This window comes from Sinohyriopsis cumingii, chromosome 7, assembly GCF_028554795.1.
Source record: "Sinohyriopsis cumingii isolate HCF-2022 chromosome 7, ASM2855479v2, whole genome shotgun sequence".
NCBI lineage: Eukaryota > Metazoa > Mollusca > Bivalvia > Unionida > Unionidae > Sinohyriopsis > Sinohyriopsis cumingii.
Window position 1 is genome coordinate 78,869,009 of NC_142967.1, and position 18,981 is coordinate 78,887,989.

General features: G+C 33.4%; 1 protein-coding gene across 2 annotated transcripts in view; it reads left to right on the forward strand.

Annotated features, from left to right (window-relative positions):
• Positions 1–18,981, forward strand: part of LOC149795588 (protein mono-ADP-ribosyltransferase PARP14-like) — a 120,505-nt gene that overhangs the window by 84,824 nt on the left and 16,700 nt on the right. For both annotated transcript variants that reach the window (XM_089965424.1, XM_089965423.1), the window contains 3 exons: positions 113–181; positions 4,295–4,474; positions 12,379–12,600. In XM_089965424.1, the coding sequence (XP_089821550.1) occupies positions 113–181; positions 4,295–4,474; positions 12,379–12,600 (471 nt within the window). The remainder of the gene's footprint in view (positions 1–112; positions 182–4,294; positions 4,475–12,378; positions 12,601–18,981) is intronic.

Below are 18,981 nucleotides of genomic sequence, written 5' to 3' on the forward strand. Positions count from 1 at the left end.
TCCAAATGTCTACATTATGCAAACACAGTTGTGGTTGAAATTTTCAGAAGCTCAATTCAGAATATTAAATAATGTTTGATTAAAATTTCACTGGAATCTTTTCTAATTTTAGGTGGTGTTGCTAATTCATTGAAGAAGAGATGCAAAGGTCTTGAAGAAAAATGCAAGGAAAAGAAATACGGTAAAACTTTACAAAATCTTTAGCCCTGCCAATTACTCTGATTTTGAATTTCAGAAATGTTTTCAATTTTTGTATTGCTGACATCGAAGACATTCTTATAAACATTAGGAGTAGAAAAATATCGGCATTTGTACTGGAAATTAAGAGTTTGCTTAAAGGCTACTCAGACAGAAGGTAAGGCAAATAAAATATGTGTGTTTATGGTTTACCATCCCTGTTTCTCATTGTTCTCATTGCCAATCCTAGCACTTTATTTCCCTCAAAATTTTTTTAAAAATTAATAAATCACACACATATATATATACATAATGATTCTATGGTCTTAAAGTTAAGTAATAAAAAAGAGTGAGAAGCAACAAGCTTTGTAAAATTCAACAAATAATTTATTTCCCCCGAATACAAAGTGAACATGTAAAAGAAAAAGAACTTATGGTATTTGTCGCAGAATAGAAACTGAATGGGTTTTTGGACTAAATGAATAAGACAAACACAATGTGAGAAAGATGGAAATTTATGAAACGAATTAATAAAGAAAAATATATGATGTTAAAATACAATGATTCTCTCACGCTCTCAACATACGATTGACCCAGTCACTCTACACAACATTCACACATTGAAAATAAACCAAAAATATGAAATCGATATGAAGTACAGATCCAAGAAACCTCATGGACTGCAGATCTGCTTCAAACAGTATTCTACACTACAAGAGAGATTCACATAATCTCAAATATGAACTCCGATTAAGATTCAAAATAATCGAATGAACACAACTAAGATTCAAAATAATCTTATGAACACAACTAAGATTTAGAATAATCTTATGAACACAATTAAGATTCAAAATAATCTTATGAAGATAAAAATGCAATTGGAACAATAATTGAACCAAACATATGCTTCTAAACCCCTTGTACAGTCGCACGATTCCTTGGGTTGGCCCATACTCTTATCGGCCGCTCGCACTCTTTATGGATCCACCACATGTACAGTCATACGTATGCACACGTACAGACAGCATACAGCACCCTTTTTTAATTTGCTACGTCTACGTCCATGGCACAGATGTACATACATACATACATACGTATCGACAGCACGCAGCCTTAAATACTCTGGAAACTCCAGACAGCTCTAAACAACTTTAGACAGCTCTAGTCGTATTCACAGTCACAATCACAGTGACAGACACAGTCAGCTACAATAAAACCAAATTGGTCATAATAATAGTTTATGTAAAATCTCTAGATATATGCTAATACATTAACCTCTAATAGTGACTTGTAATTCAAAGTTCCAATCTGCATTGTAATAAATGCATTATTATGCAATAAGACATTCCAAACTGAATAAGCTTCACATATCAAATGAAATGTAAATGTAACATCTACCCCTATGGCTGGAGAACAATGGAGAGTGTACACTCCTTGACGTGATGCAAAACGACCAGTGTCGGTTTAGAAATGAATCTTACTTAAATCCGTAGGAGAGTGAGCAAAAGTCAGGGTAATATACCTGTGCATATCATGTTATTAATGTCCCTTCGTCGCAAGTAATTTCCGGTGAGGTACATGTTAATACAGTTGCTTACCTGGAAAAACACTTATTCACCCTAGATAAAGTTGTACGTATATACAATGAGAAATAGTCAAATAGTTCTAAGGCAAAACCAAGTTATTTTTTTGCCTAATTCTGTGACAGTATTGTGAATTAAATGTCAAATAATCCTAGAATTACGGACACATTTTATATTGATTAAAGTTCTGAATAAAATTTAGTAGAAATCCAAATTAATTCCAATACTGAAGGTGTTGATGTGTCTGTGGTGGCCTGTATTGTGGTGTTGTACCTACAGTTTTTTGTTAATAACAGTGATATAATTCCAGGTTTGTATTCATTATAAATCCTAGTGAATGTCTGTCCACGAATATTGTATTTTTATGAGCACTCTATATTTCCAGAGAAAAATCACTCTACTTAATTAGTTTGAAGAAATGAATTCCAGCCAAAATGAAATATTTGACACAACAATAATAAAATTGATTCTGCTAAATCTTAAGGCATGAATTAATAATTTTTCCAGTAACAAGATTACATAGTACTCTACTTGATCTCAGGTCACAATTAGCATTTCCAGAAAAAAGAAACTATTACCTAATGGAAAATTTCAATCTGGAATATTCTAAAGGTTTACAAGATAAAATATTAATTAGAGGATCTGTTAATAAAATTATAATATAGAACCTGGAATAAGTCAGGTATGCCAGTAGAATCACAATAACCTAGACCCAGCCACAAAAATACTTCTATTAATAATGATCCTAATATTAAACCCATACACATAGAGAATATTTTGGCTATGTATTAGTTGATTACAGAATTAAAAAATAATTCAGGTGAAGTCAGAAATAAACTTGATTTTGGACAAGGTTAAGTCCAACATAAAATGTTACATTAAAATAGCATATAATGAAATAAAAAGAAATGAAAAAGAACTTAATACCAAAATAAAGCAGATTAAATATATATAACAATATATGGAAAATTAATTTGTCTACCTGATTTTTGTTTTGTTGTTTGCTAAAATTTAAGTAAACAGACCTGGACTTGTTTATGAATTGGAAATGAACTACATCCAGGGCATTTTGCTGTGTCAAGTCAGGTGACAGTCTGTATATTAAGTACTTTGTAAACAATTATTGATACTTATCTTAAAATCAGTCTGTGGAATCATTTTAGTTGTATTCAATAATAATATGAAACGAATTATTTATTCAAATTATTTATTGGAATTACAAAGTGCTCATTGACTTTTTGGACTAAAACAATACTTTGGGATTATTGAGGTGTATTCAAAAACATTCTTGATTATATTGCCATAGTACAACAAGACTACTGGTACATCATCTGACATTAACTCATTCAAGACTATTGGTACATCATTACATTCAAGACTTGGAGTTAATTCGGAAAGTTCTATACTTTTGAACTGGTGATAGAACATTTAGGATTATTTAGGGATTTAATTCACAGTATTGTAAATTCTTCCATTACTTTCACTTTGTATTCTTGGGAAATAAATATTTTGTTGATGTTACTAAATTTGTTGGTTTTGATTTCTTGTGTTACATAGTTTATGACTCAGAGTTGTAACATAATCTACATTCTATGCCTTACTAATATGGGTTGTGTATTTGTGTTTATGACCACATATATTCTTTGATGCTACATACATCCTAGTCTACTCATAGCTTTATTATGATCATGACAGTTGATAAGTTTGGAATAAATATATCTATTTAAAGGTAAACTTTCCATATTAATGACTACATTTTATCTATTGTGGTACAGCCCTCATAACCTTGTATTGTATATGTGAAAGACTATGAATTAAGATAAGTGGAATTCATTATGTATGATGCTCTTCATGTAAAGCTTCATTTGATTTGGCTGAAATGGGGTAATTATTAATGCATGAATTATTCTTGTACCACTAGCTGTCACATCAAGATTAGTCTAACTCTGTGGCCTTCACCCTGTAATGTATGGGTTCTAGCAGAAGACATTGATACTGGTTTCTTAAGCATATTTTAAGAACAATGATTAAATAAAACAAAATGATCTCTTACTTTGGTCAGCTCATTATAATATGGTAACAGTTATGTTCATACAATAGAAGATCCAAAATGCAGCCACCTCTGATGCTGTATTTAATCCTGACTATATATTAAATAAATAAAGATAAAATGCACTGAAGTTGCACAGTTTGTTATCCAGAAAAAAGTGATGTAAATCACTGTATTGTATTTCTTTTTTTCCTCTATACCTACATATCAGATTTTTTTTATATTGATCTGATTCACACATCTCTGTCTTCATGTGCCATGACCAGAAGTAGATTTTGAAAACACGTTTTCTTTGTGGAGCAAGTATATTTTTATAATTTTGAATTTGCTTAACATATATATTCTTTTTAATGGTCAAGTGCCTAATTTCAATAATCTATACTTGCATAACTTTTTCTTAAGTGTTAGTAAATGTTGATATAGCTCATATGTGTTTGCTAAATAAATAAATTGTTACAAACATAAATGATTTGTTTATTGACAGTGGATAAATTAAGAAAGGATGGTGTTGTGGTCATGGAAATCAGTGGCTTGACGTGCAAAAAGATCATGCATGTCAAATTTCAGGAATACCTAACAGGCTGGAAAAAAATATTCAAGACGTGCCTTAAGAAAGCCAACAAACGCAAGCTGGTCTCCTTATCATTTCCAGTTTTGGGTACAGGTTGGTATCTTTTTATTTTTGATAAAGAGTTTAGGATATACAACTTACCTATATATAAGTTCAGAAATGGTGCAGAGAATAATGAAAGACCATATTATAGTCTTAGTTGCAAAGTAGGAATAAGGAACAAAGTAGTAATATTATTATTATTAAATTTGTCAAATAGCAATAAAAAATGTTACAATTGAAGATTTTAAAACTACATCGCTCCCTATAATTCGTGCCCTGATAACTCATGAACCCAGATATAGCACCAGGTCAGGAATGGATTCCATTTTTTTAACCAGAAGATACCAAAAAATTCATCACTATTTGTTTAACTTGATGAAAATTACAGTCAAAATTAGTAACAGAAACTTTGATATATCACTTGTCTTGTCATCAGAAATGGTAGATATGAGCTGGAAATTTTAATCAAAATGATGAAAATATAAACTTTTATCTCTCAAATTGCTAGTTAAGCTGTCGGTCAAGGTCTCATAGTGCTGGTCATGACATGAGTTATTTTTTAGGTAAGCAACAATGTACGTATCATATTACATCAACTTGTCATGACTGCTTGTAAAACTATATTTGATTGGTACATTGGGGCCTGGAACAAGCATTCCGTTGTTCTTTTCTGTGCATTTATCAAAGAAGTTTTACAAACACTCGCTCTTGAGCATGTTTTACCTGGAAAAATTAAAATGGCTGATGCAGAATATGATGATGATTTCTTTCAACAAATACTGGTTGCATATTGTGATGATAAAACATGATTTTGAAGGATTTGAGTTAGACAAGATTATTGGAGCTGACAAAGTGTTGATGGAAATACCCATGAGTGATTTTGAGCCAGGAATTGACATGAACTGGAGCCTGACGTACATGCTGGCTGGATGAAAAAAGATGGTGTGCCTGTCAACCCTCATTCACCAGTACTTCAAAATTAAATGTTGAGATGTCAAATACTGAACCTATTGACTATTTAAGATGTTCCCAAACCAAAATTGCAAGCTTGTTTTAAAGCTTGCAGCAAGCTTGCCACAGGCTTATTTATAAAGCTTGTGGCAAGCTTGTATTTGGAACATTGCAGCAAGCTTATTTAACAAAAGTGTCATAAGCATGCACAAGCTTGCGAAAGCTTAAGGTTGCACAAGCTTGCGCAAGCTTAAGCTTGCACAAGCATGCGCAAGCTTGTTATTTATTTATTTACCTAGTACAATAAGTATACACAAGCTTGTTATTAGCTTGCGCAAGCTTGTTACTAGCTTGTTGCAAGCTTGTTACTAGCTTGTTGCAAGCTTGCAGAGATTTCTTGCTACAAGCATCTGGGCTTTCAAAAATCAGACAAGATTGTGTTTTCCCCCCTTCCAAAAAAACCCCTGAAAATGTGAAGGGGGGGTCTGGGAGTCCGAAGGCCCCTGTCCAAAAATGCATTTTAGACTCAACTGCTCCTGGTGGACCATATTATCATAATATATTGCAAAGTTTTACTTCATTCCAATGAAGTAATCTGCATATTTAATGATTAAATAATGTAATCTTATAGTTGCAATGCAGTAGAAAACAAATCTGTTCCGCCAAAACATTAAGTTTAATTCCATTGTTCAAGTTTATTCATTCACTGCAAGCTTACCCAAGGCTGCAGAAGCTTTATGTGTTCCCCTAGCTGCAAGTGTCACACCCCTGTGAAATGATCATGAATAATGAATGAACTGGCATGAACTGTTCATGAACTTGGTTCAAGAACCATTCATGAAAGTTCATCAAAAGGTTCGTGAATTATTCTAGAATGTGCATGAACTGAAAACAGTCCACAAATTGGATCATCATCATTCATGAACAAGTGCATGAACATATTCATGAACTATGATGAACAAAGTTTCTCAATGATTCATGACTTCATGAACAGTGCCTATAAAACAAAATATGATTACCTGACAAGTCACAAATACCTATTTCATCCTGACTCATACAGTAACCTTTGATGGGGGATGGGGTTAATACAGTATAAAATGCAACATATTATCTTAAAAACTGTATTTGATTTCAGATAAATTTAAACTGACAAGTGATATTCTTTTTTTTTTTACCCTTAGCAACACTTTTTGTATGTTCTGTAATTTTTCTTTGAAAAATGTTCAAGAGATATTGGGGCAGTTGCCTGCAATCAACTGTTGAAGCATATTTCATCATCATGGGGCTGTCTTTCAGCTGGGGTTTATCCTGACCAGTCTTCTTCTAGAGACTGACCTGTCTGATAACTCTTTTGTGAAGATGTTCAGGGTCTATAATTTAATAAAATCCTGTCCATTGTCACTACTGAATGTCTCCTTCTGCAACTTAAGCTGTTCCATCCGATTACTGTTTGGATCTTTAACATTGTTGCAGCAGTCACAATTTAATGTCTCTTCCATCTAGGATCCTCCAGTTTTCAAATTTTCCTCCTTAACCTACAAACTTCATCCTCTAACAATTTTACTTTTCTGCTGTCTGGTCTGAAAAAAGGTAAAGTTAGTTAATTACAGATAATCTCTGATCAACATTGTTTTTAGCTTTTAGCACATTATCATTGTACCCCACTTTACTTACTGGAATAATATGATCCAACTCAAAAATGATTTAATCCCTTACATATAATACTGAGCATTTATATTATTGCAGAATTTTGTCACTGTTTTATATTAATTGAATCTGTCTAGCCATAGGTATAGTCACAGGAGACGGATGTTTAATTCAGTAAAATATGACAATTTTTTTGACAACATCGTTACACTAAATAACCATATATATTACAGATAACGGTTATTTCATGCTTTCAAATATTTTCGCCATTTTTTATTGATAAAACGCCAGACTTGTGTGGTATAGGCCCTTAGTATGTCACTATAATGCATCCACTCCGACTCCGCATGTTGCGTATAACTGCTTCCGGTTTCATCACGTTGTTATTTGCACTTTTATTGTGAACAGTTTCACGCATTAACTATTTTCTTAAGTTCTTTTTTTTTAAATTACCAAATTACATCAGATTATAGAAATAGTGATGTCATGTAAAAGAAAACGATCTCGAACATCTCAACTCCTATTGATATCGTACCACGTCTGGTATCGAGAACTGGGGGGTGGGGGTGATAATGTTTAGTGATTTTCAAAACTTCGATGAGCAAGTTTAAATTAGGTCTGAACAAAATCATGTCATTAGCTTGGTTGTAAATAATATGATGACATATATAAACCAATAAAATATCCATATAACTTCTACTGAAATAATCACGAATGACCAAGAAAAATATACTCACCGTAATTTTGGTCATCCAGGCTTGGTACGCTTTTCCGCCTAATTTTGCTCTCACCAAATCATTCCTTCATATTCTTCAAAATCGATTCTCTGCACTTCTACTTACTTTAAAAAAATGATATTGAAAATATTCTCTTCTGTCCATTCCATGGAGTCCATGGCTTTTGTTCGAGGTTTTTACCTAACCATCTGCATGATCTTTGGTTTCTGAGGAAGCTTAACTGTTGAAATCGTGCGCATATATTAACCAATCATATCATGTCTTTTTTCATAGTCATCCAATCAGGATAATCGTTGTTAATATATTTCGGTTTTTACTGCAAATTGGCAACCAGTGACTAAGTCAATAGAATATGCAGTTTATAACAGTAATGGAGAGAAGAAAAAAAACGTTAGGACAAAGTCATTGAAAGCTTTTTAAAGCAAATACATTTTGTTGATGCTGGCCAGAAAATATTTTCCCGTATTAATCCAGAAATACTCCGGTTAAGTACACAAGTATTGAATTAAAGATCTGTATGAACTATTATACAGTATATCATTTTAAAAAAAGAAGAAAAAATTCACCTTTATTTAAATTTCACTAATATTGTGAGAAGTTTGTATGATAAATTTTCATGAACATTTTATGAATATAATGATATAGATATTTAATATACATTTTTTTAAGAAATACCATGGTATTGCATCAAAGTACTTGAATTGTTCATGAACCATTAGTTCATGACATTTCAGGAACTTCAAAGATATTATAATAGTTCATAAAAAATTCATCAGTATGTTCATGAACTTCAGGTACATGATTCATCAAAATTCTTGAAGTTCATGAACTTAGTTGAGGAACTTTCATGAACACTTCATGATCGTTCATCAAGTCATGAATTTGTTTTCGTAGGGGCGTGACAGTGATGGTGCCTGCTACTTGGATACATGGTCTCAAACTTTCACAAGCAATGGATACATATATATATATATATATATATATATATATTTATATATATATATATATATATATATATATATATATATATATATATATATATATATATATATATATATATGAAGAAACTTGTTGCAAGCTAGTTTAAATTTACTTTCTGAAACATACAAGAAAGCTTGCGCAAGCTAGTTTTACTTTCTGAAGAAAACAAGCTTGCGCAAGCTAATTTTACTTTCTGAAGAAAACAAGTAAGCTTGCGCAAGCTAGTTTTACTTTATGAAACAAACAAGAAAGCTTGTGCAAGCTAGTTTTAATTTCTGAAGCAAACAAGAAAGCTTGTACAAGCTTGCGCAAGCTTGTGCAAGCTTGCGGTTATAACCAGCTATCTTGCCTAAGCATGCACTTGCTTGTACAAGCTTGCGCAAGCATCCATGTTAGCTTATAAACATCAAACTAGCTTATCGCAAGCTTACCACAAGCTTGCCACAAGCTTTCAGCAAGGATGCATTTTGGTTTGGGTTTTTTAATAATAAGAGAAGAAAGGATTCAGAAGAAAGCAAACATCTTTCAGATGTGAGACATTTATTACCGATTCTGGGGGTGGGGGTGTATGTAAACTTACCTCTGATATTCAAGAAGTGGATGTTTGTAAAATGTACCTTTCCTCTACCTATGATTTTTACAATTTAGATACAACATTGGAATAGACATAACATGTACATGTACATGATTGAACTACTAAAGAATATAATGTTTCTTAGATATATATGAACTTTTCCATTAAAAAACCCAAACTAAAATACAGGTGAAATACAATGTTAACTTGTCATTTTGCCTGTATTTGCACCTGTATGTGCAAATATTTTAAACTTACACATGTGCCTTGATGCTAATCTTAAAGTTGAGACATTACCATAATTTTTTATTTAGGGTTTGTATATCTGTTGTGTAAACTTATTAAAATACATGAAATTTAAAAACTGTGCAGTTTTCTTTCTTTTTTTCTCAAACAGTTCAGCACTGAGGGATCATGTACTGCAAAATAGTATAGCACTTTAAGGGTTAATAAGAAGTCATATAATTTGTTACATTTTCTTTCCAAACAACATTCTTGGTGCACTGTAATTGATTATATTCAAAAATATTTTAATTAAAGAAAATGTCACACCTAGTGGAGGCAGTACATTAATTAAAAAAACAATTACATAATTTTGATCAAGTGAAATTTGTGTTCTAGCTCTATCTTTTAGTTTCTTTTAAGTGTAATCATCATAAATTGAATGTGTTCTCTTGTATTTAAACATAAAATATGTCAATCTACCGTAACAGCTATGTCCACAAGCATTTCTTTAAGAACCTAATTAAGTGATGACCGTGTTTTGATATCTGACTGCAGAAGTATTTGTTGTATTGTTGCACCAAATTAAAAGCTGGCCTTCTTGTATTATAATGTTAATTACATCTTTTGAATCAAATAAAGGGGGTGGAATAAATGAAAAGTTAAAAGTCATGTAAATCCTACATGCCTAAGATCTAGTGGCCTCAGTCATATGTCCAGTGAACTCATTTCATTTGATCAATTGAACACTGTTATAAATATTACTGTGTACATAATATAATTAAACTACCTTGAATGAACCTACTCATTCATAACTGTGATCAAAGATAGCAAGGCAGCTAAATGAAATGAAAATTTTGTAAAATAAAGAGCTTGTTTTACAGATATGGGTCACTGTGGGGGAAACGAGTTTCAGAGAATTCCTGAATTTGCACTTAGAGATATTCTCAAGGATGAGAAGATATTTCACTATTACTTGCTATGAAATCATGGCATCAGTATTTTACTAACAGAGCAATGCAAAAATTGGTGATGTATCAGCAGTTAGTCTGGTTCCCTGCTGTACTCTACACCATTAACACATTAACCCCTGGAGCTTTTGGTCATTTTTGCCTGAAAATTGAGTAGGAAACACATTTTGAAAGCTATTTCTGAATAGACTCGAAAACACCAAATCCCCAGTCATCTTTCAATAACATTCTGCCTAGTTGTGTTAGAAACATTGTTTTTCATTGGCTGTTTGAATTGCGCATGAGCAGAAGGGTAAAAGTTGGAGTTCTTTTCTTTTCTTTTTGTTTTTTTTTTGCTAAATGGAGCCATTATTTTTGTATGGAGACCACTCTTTGTTCCAAATGCCCATCTTATCCTACTTTTTGCAAAGGCTCATCTGTCTGTTTGCAGTTCATACTGGTTTGCCCTAGATCTGAGACCAAAAAGTCTAAAAATCCGGACACAAAATCAGATTCCAACCACAGGCAAATTTTGGGTAAAAAAAAGTCGGGTCCAAAAAATGAGGTTTTTCTATCTGTATTTTGTAGTGCAACTAGATATTCCAGATTATTTGGTATCATTGTAGAGCTACATCTGTCTACCTTTCTATAATACCACCCACTTTAGTGTATCGTGCATGACCATGACAGAGCTCGGCAGTAGGCTACTAACTCCTGCCCCGTAAAGTCATCGCTAGGGGTTAATGTGTTAAATACCACTCAGGGAATCAGACTAATCAACAAAACAAAAAAGCAGTGAAGTAATAAACATGTTTTCATCTAAATGTGATGGTTGTGGAAACGTGTTGGAAATTTAAAGATCTTTCAGATTTTGGACATTTTGTTGTTGTGGGGTTTAAAGCCATTTTTCAGCATGCGATAGGCTATACATGGCAGCCAGTATTAATGGTGGAGGAAGAACCCGGGAAAACACCGGAAAGAACTACTGACCCACGAGAAGCTACTGGCAAGCTTTCTCACATACCCACATTGGCTGAATCCTAGACTCGAACCACGGCAGACAGAGGTGAGATGGCAGTGATCTGTAACGAAGAGTGCTTTAGACCACTCAGCCACTTGGGGCCCCTGGACATTTTGAAAATAAATGTAATTTATAGAGAATAATGAACAACTTCATTTGATAAAGGGCTTCATTGGCTTTTTTGATGCGATCATAAAATGAGAATTAAGTCATTAAACGTACCAGCTTTCTCCACAACCCTGTGGTTTTCTGGATGTCTAGCATATTTTTTTTTAAGTCTGTATTTGTGGATCCCATTTTGGATGAGTTATTGAGGGAGAGATGTAAGAGAATTACAACAAAAAAAACAATGATATATGTTGAAACTTTGACATGTAGGATGTTGCATATTAAATTATTGTATTGGCTACATGGCCAGTTCCAAAGTTTTTCAGATTTTGCACTGTTCAATATTCCTTGATATCAGAACATTCTTTCAGCTATTTGTTATTAATTCCATCCATCCCATTCATGACCCTTTTATTGGTCCATCCATTTGTAAGATTTAGCAAATTCTGTGACTACTGTAATTCTTTTAAATTTTGATTTTGATTCCATTTGAATTCTATGTTATTGCACCACTCAACACAAATGTTGACATAAAGAGTGAGGTAATGATGCTTTATTCAATACTGTGCTATAATTAACTGATTAGTATACATGAGTCCACATATAGTCCTTCCAACTATTACATATTTTACTGTATGCTTCAGTTTTCCAGTCCTCAAGGTTCCAGTATTATCTGACTTGATTTTAACCCCAATGAGTGCTGGTCAATTTTAATTCCTGCTTTCTTATGTTCATTCTTCAATTAAAAAATGCTTAATTTGTAGGTGGTGGCTCCACTGTGTTTGATCCAAAGAAGATAGCAGAGATGTTTTTTGAGGCTTTGGTACAGTTTGATGACGAGAACACTGGACATCAGCTCCAAAACATAAACATAGTTGTATTCCACAAACAGCCACAATTCATTCCAGAAATAAAAAAGGCTATGATGAAGATTTCTCATCAAGGATTACGTGGAACACTTGGCAAAATGATGGACAAGGTTAAAGGTATGCCATATGAAGTACTGGTCACACAAAAAGTTTATTTTATCCTTCTTGGATCAGCTGTTGATTTTGGTGTTGTTTTTTCATCTGATTCATAGACTGACCACATGGTTTTTTTAATAATTGTCATCATAGTTGTAGATATACAAACTGATAATGCAAATGTGCCAATACCAGAATTAAAAGTTACATAATTGTAAACTGACCATTTCTTTCTAATTTTTTTATTTACTGTCTGACATCTTCTCAGAATATCTTGTTTTTTATTATGTTGCAAGCTAGTGGGATGAATTACAGAAAAATACAATTGAAATGTTTGGGACTTAATATTTATTTGCTGTTTCTACTGGTTATAGTTGAGCCCATGTAACGGGAACTGAGGCACGGAAGTCACTTTTCTGTCAACGCCAATGGCATTGTCGTCATCAATTTGCTAATGATTTAGTTAAAGTTTTTCAGTTTTTTTATTGTGTGTTTAACATGCAGGCCGTGGCTGTCTTGTCTTTTGATTTCCTTGATATGCAAAAAGTAGAGATTTCTTTGCATCATTTGTGTAGTCACCCTTCATTCAAGAGTATATAGCATAATAGGCTTATTACCTTTCATTATATGGGGCCCCGAGTGGCCGAGTGGTCTAAAGCGCTCACTGTTACGGATCACTGCCATCTCACCTCTGTCTGCATGAGTTTGAGTCTCAGATTTGGCTAATGTGGTTATGTGAGAAAGCTTGCCAGTAGCTTCTCGTGGGTCGGTGGTTCTTTCTGGGGGTTTCCCTGGTTCTTCCTCCGCCATTTATACTGGCCGCCATGTATAGCCTATCTTGTGCTGAAAAATGACGTTAAACCCTACAACAACGACAACAACCTTTCATTAATTTTGTATTATTAATTGCTGTTATACATCTTTTACTTTTTATGCCATAGCCACATCTTTGGAAGGCTTCTATATTGTTTGCCATATCTATCTATACCACATTCCATCCCATTTCATCCTACAAATTTGCTTCTTCTCAGTAACTTTTGAAAGACTCGATGGATTCAATCCAAAGTTGGCTTATGTCTCTATCTGAGGTCTAGTTAAAGTTCATTTAGTTTTTCAACAAACGTTTACAGTTACAGTGATTGTTTCGCTTAGAAATTTTATCAGTGTGTGTGATTTGGGTTTTTAACGTAGCTTTAACAATTTTTCATTCATATCGCTGCGATGTCTGCATTGTGGTAGTTTATAGTGATGTCTAGCACTGATGCATCATGCCACATACCTGTAGAATGATGTCCCACCCAGTCACATTATCCTGACACCAGGCCAATCATTCCTAACACTTACCTCTTAATGCTGAGTGCCTAGCAAGTGAGCTGTTGGTACCATTTGTATAAGTCTTTGGTATGACTCTGCTGGGGTTTGAACCTGCAACCTCTGCATCCAATGCAGACACTCTAACCATTAGGCCACTGGAGCAGTACTTTCATCAAAATATTTGTTTCAGCTCCAGAGATTTTTTGTAGGGCTTGATGAATTCGAAACCATATTTTTAAGGGGTTTGACAATGAAGAGATCTAGGTCGATTTTCACCATTTTCCCCAATAATTTGAATAAATTATAGACCATGTTGATGGAGCTGTGTCCCCTGTTTGACTTAGAACATTGTCTTTTAATTGATGTTTCATTTCAGATAATTATTGGTTTCAAATCAAATGTAATATGAGGCTGTACAGTGTCAAGGCCTAGGTCAAGGCTGTTTGTCACAAATTTACTAAATAATACAGAGTTTTGGCCCCTGTGTTTGCTTTACAAAATATATCATTCATTTGTGTTATATTGTCAGGGGCATCTAGCTCCTTGATGTACCTGTTAACCTATGGCATTTGAGTTAACTCTCATCTCTACTGATTGATCATATTCAACATTGTTGTAACTAGAATAACTCATCCAATAAGAAATCAAGAATGAAATTAATGGACATCATTGTACATAACTAATCTGTTCATTTTAAAAAAGTATAACATTTATTTATCATTACAAGGACATTCACACTTACAAATGTTTGGAAGGAGTGATTAATTAGAATTACATGACTTGGATTGAAATTAATAACATTTTGATTACTTTTGACTACATGAAAAGACAACATTACATTTATGTTTCAATCCATTTGTTAGACTTTTTCAGTAATGCAGTTACATCTAAAACCATTTTCCTTTTAACTGGAAACATTGTTACATTTTCATGAAAAGTCTCACAAAAAGATACAATTAGACAAAAAGATTTTTTGTTTAAATATCCTATTCAAATACTGCCATTATTCAGTCATACATTATGCACCCCTGCAGCTCTGTTTGTCTTAACCAAACCACAAGCTAGGAATCGTTTCTTCAAACTCTTGAATTTTCATGAATATCATGCATTTTAAGGGCCTGTAGACATATTCATTTCTAAAAATCACATTAAAGCACTTTATACGAAGAGCAGAAGACAATAATTGTCCAAAGTATTAGCATAGAGAGCATCATTCTTTGTATGTTTTGTATAGCCATGACAAAGTTAGTTTCACTTCACATGCCAGCCTGTCCAAAAGACTGTGATGAAATTTTGTAAGCTTGATATGTGGTGGTTGGTATATATGCCATAAGGTGCTACTCTTTTCCACAGGCCCATTACTTGAAAATTTATCAGGAAAGATTTTTTAGAATACAAATTTCATTGCATCTCCAGGATTTGTTTGTTAACTTTTTAAGTAATTCAATGTGTTTCTTGTTGAGCATGCACAATAAGTCAGATTTTTTTTTACTCTGCTCATTTTTGAGGAAATTTATTAAAAGATAAAAGGTTTTTTAAATTGGGTATTATGGGAATTTAATTTGTTTTTGCTTCTCCACCCTCATTAATTTGAGGATTTCATTGAAGTATATAATCTAGATATGTTGATGGTTGAGATATACCATAAAGTTTTACTTTGTTCTGCAGGCCTATTTTTGGTCAAATTTATGAATTAATTTAATTTTTGCTGTTCAGTTTGTCATAACTTCCTTTCCCACATTGCTTGAAAAATTCAATGAAAACTTTATAGGTAAATATGTGATAGGTGTTGACACGGAAGAAGGTTTAACATTTTTGCCTTGTCCATCGTTGTTGCAGAATCATTGAAAAAAGTTTTTTTTTCTCTCCAGAATTCAGTTCATCATCACTTTTTCACTCACACAACTTAGAGGACATTAATAAAACTTTGTGGGCTAAATATATCTTGTGTTTAAATGCATGAAAAAGTTTTACTTTTTTCCTCTGGCTCTTTTGGAAAAAATTTTGAAATTTTTTTGAAGAAGGACAATTTTGATAATTCAGCTTCTTTATTTAACATTTATTTAGTCCTTTCCAGTATTATTATTGGAGATTCAAAGATGTGTAGGACACATTTTCATTTTTCATTGCATGAAACTTTTTGAGAGAAGAGGAATGTATATTGTTTGCCACATGAGAAAAAAACACATTCATAAGGATGTCAGAAGTGTAGGAATATTCTTGTTTGTGACTGCATGTACATATAGTTTTTCTTGCAATGAATTCCTCATTAAATGTCATTCATGTGTCTTGTATGTATTTCAAAGCATCTTTGAGACTACAAAAAATAGAATATCTTTCTTAGACAATCCTCTGAATTTAATATTTTAACTGAAGATTAAAGGATATTTTGTACATATCCGCCTTTTGTAAAGAGCATATTATGCTGTGAACCTGTCTGACCATCTGGCTTTACATCTATCTATCCATTTATCTATCTATCTATCTGTCTATCTATCTATCTATCTATCTATCTATTTGTCCATTAACTTCTTTCTGGCTGTCCATCTATCTGTCCATTAACTTCTTCCTTCTCAATTTGAAGACTTCAAGTTGTTCAGTAATTACAATCACCAAACTTTACAGATAGGTACTTCTTCACAGAAAAGCAGCCTAAATGAATTTTGGAACAGAGGTCAGGGTCATTGTAACTGAAAGAAGGAAAATAGTTTCTGCATATAATATTTATGTTTTCAATCATATTCCTTCACCAAAGGTTTATGGATGAATTGTGTATTGAGTATACATCAAGTCTGTTGATTTGTGTGTTGAATGAACAAAGAAGATAAATGGTTTCTGCACAGAACTTTCAGTTCACTACTGTGTGTCTCCAGAAAACTTTGTGGACAACTTGCATGTTGGTAAAAAAGAAGCTATTGATTATATGGTGAAAAGGACAATGGTCAGGCTCACTGTGACCAAAATAGAAAAATGGTTTTTACATGACAACTTAGTTAAGATAACATATCCTGACTAATATTTGTGATGGACCTGCATTTAAAGCAGGGGTCTCAAACTCAAACCATCCTGAGGGCTGCATGAGGGCATTTTCGATCAACCAAGAGCTGCATCACCTTTGTTATCTCTCATGACACATTGTTACACCAATCATTTTGTGGGCAAAAGGATATGGCTTGGTAGACTGCATGTGGCCCATGGGCCACGTGTTTGAGACACCTGATTTAAAGTACGGATGTGGTCTATTAATTTTGGTGTAAAAAGGTAAAAGTTATGGTGGTTGTGGCTGAAAAAAAATGGGATTTGCTGAATAACTTAAGAATGTAGAACAGAGTAAGTCCTTGACCAAACTTTGTTAATGGCTTGCACTTAAGATAATAAAAGCCCCAGTAGATTATAGGATCTGAAGGTTCAAGGCTGCAGTAAGTTAAAAAAAAGAAAATAACAGTTTTTACACATTTAATTTTGTTTAAGACCACTTACTTTGACCAAAGTCCAGGTTGTTGAGTGAATAAATCTCCACATACCCTTGATGGGATGTATCCTACTGCAATATAACCCTTGATGGGAAGTAACCCACTGCAGTATATACCCTTGATGGGATGTAACCCACCCACTGCAATATAACCCTTGATGGAAAGTAACCCACTGCAATATATTGCCTTGATGGAACGTAACCTACTGCAGTATAACCCTTGGTGGGAAGTAACCCACTGCAGTATATACCCTTGATGGGATGTAACCTACTGTAAAATAACCCATGTTGGGAAGTAACCCACTACAATATATACCCTTGATGGGATGTAACCTACTGTAATATAACACTTGGTGGGAAGTAACCCACTGTAATATATACCTTTGATGGGATGTAACCCACTGCAATATAACCCTTGATGGTATGTAACCCACTACAATATATACCCTTGATGGAATGTAACCTACTGCAGTATAATCCTTAATGGGAAGCAACCCACTACAATATATACCCTTGATGGGATGTAACCCACTGCAGTATAATCCTTGATGGGAAGTAACCCACTATAATATATACCCTTGATTGAATGTAACCTACTGCAATATAATCCTTGATGGGAAGTAACCCACTGTAATATATACCCTTGATGGAATGTAACCTACTGCATTATGACCCTTGATGGGAAGTAATCCACTACAAGATATATCCTTGATGGGATGTAACCTACTGCAATATATATATTTTAATGGAAATAGCCCATGCAGTGTAACCCTTGAAGGGAAGTAACCAACTGCAATATATACCCTTGATTGGAAGTAACTCACTGCAATGTATACCCTTGATTGGAAGTAACTCACTGCAATGTATACCCTTGGTGGGAAGTAACCCACTGCAGTATATACCCTTGAAGGGAAATAATCCACTACAATATATGATCTTCATGGGAAGTAACCCACTGCAATATACAAACTTGATTGGAAGTAAGCCACTGCAATATATACTTTGGATGGGAAGTAACCCACTGCATAGATTATGGTGCATTATATGGAAATAAATTGCTGTAACCATTCCTTTCCTTATAGCTAGCTAATCAGTTTGAAAAGTGGTCAGGATTAATTAAATATAGTGCCAAAATCTCAGGTACTGGCTATTTTAAGTATTTAATCACTGGATTTAAAAAAATGAACAAAGTCTTGTTTGATTAAATTAAAACACTATTGTAAATGAAGTTGGAGATAACATTGTAGGTGCCCCCTGTCATATTTCAATAAGTTGTTCATGAATTCAGTCAGCAGCTATCTTTGGGATAGTTCATTAGCCTCTCTGTAAGAGGTAAGTAACAGCTTTCAAGTTAATTTTTTTACTTTTGCCATACTCAGTAATTTGGTTTCATGGTTCTTAAATACATTATTTACAAAACTTCTAAAAAGGTACATTTTTGGGTATGAAATCCTGGAAGTTTTGAGAAAATCAGAAGAGTGAAGTTTTATGAAAATTCAGTGTAAGTCATGTACTGAAGTTAATCACATGAGCACGTAATCGAGTGTTATCTGTTTATAAGAGATTTGTTCTTGTTTGCTATGAAAAATATTTAATATAAGTTGTTAGAAGTGAGG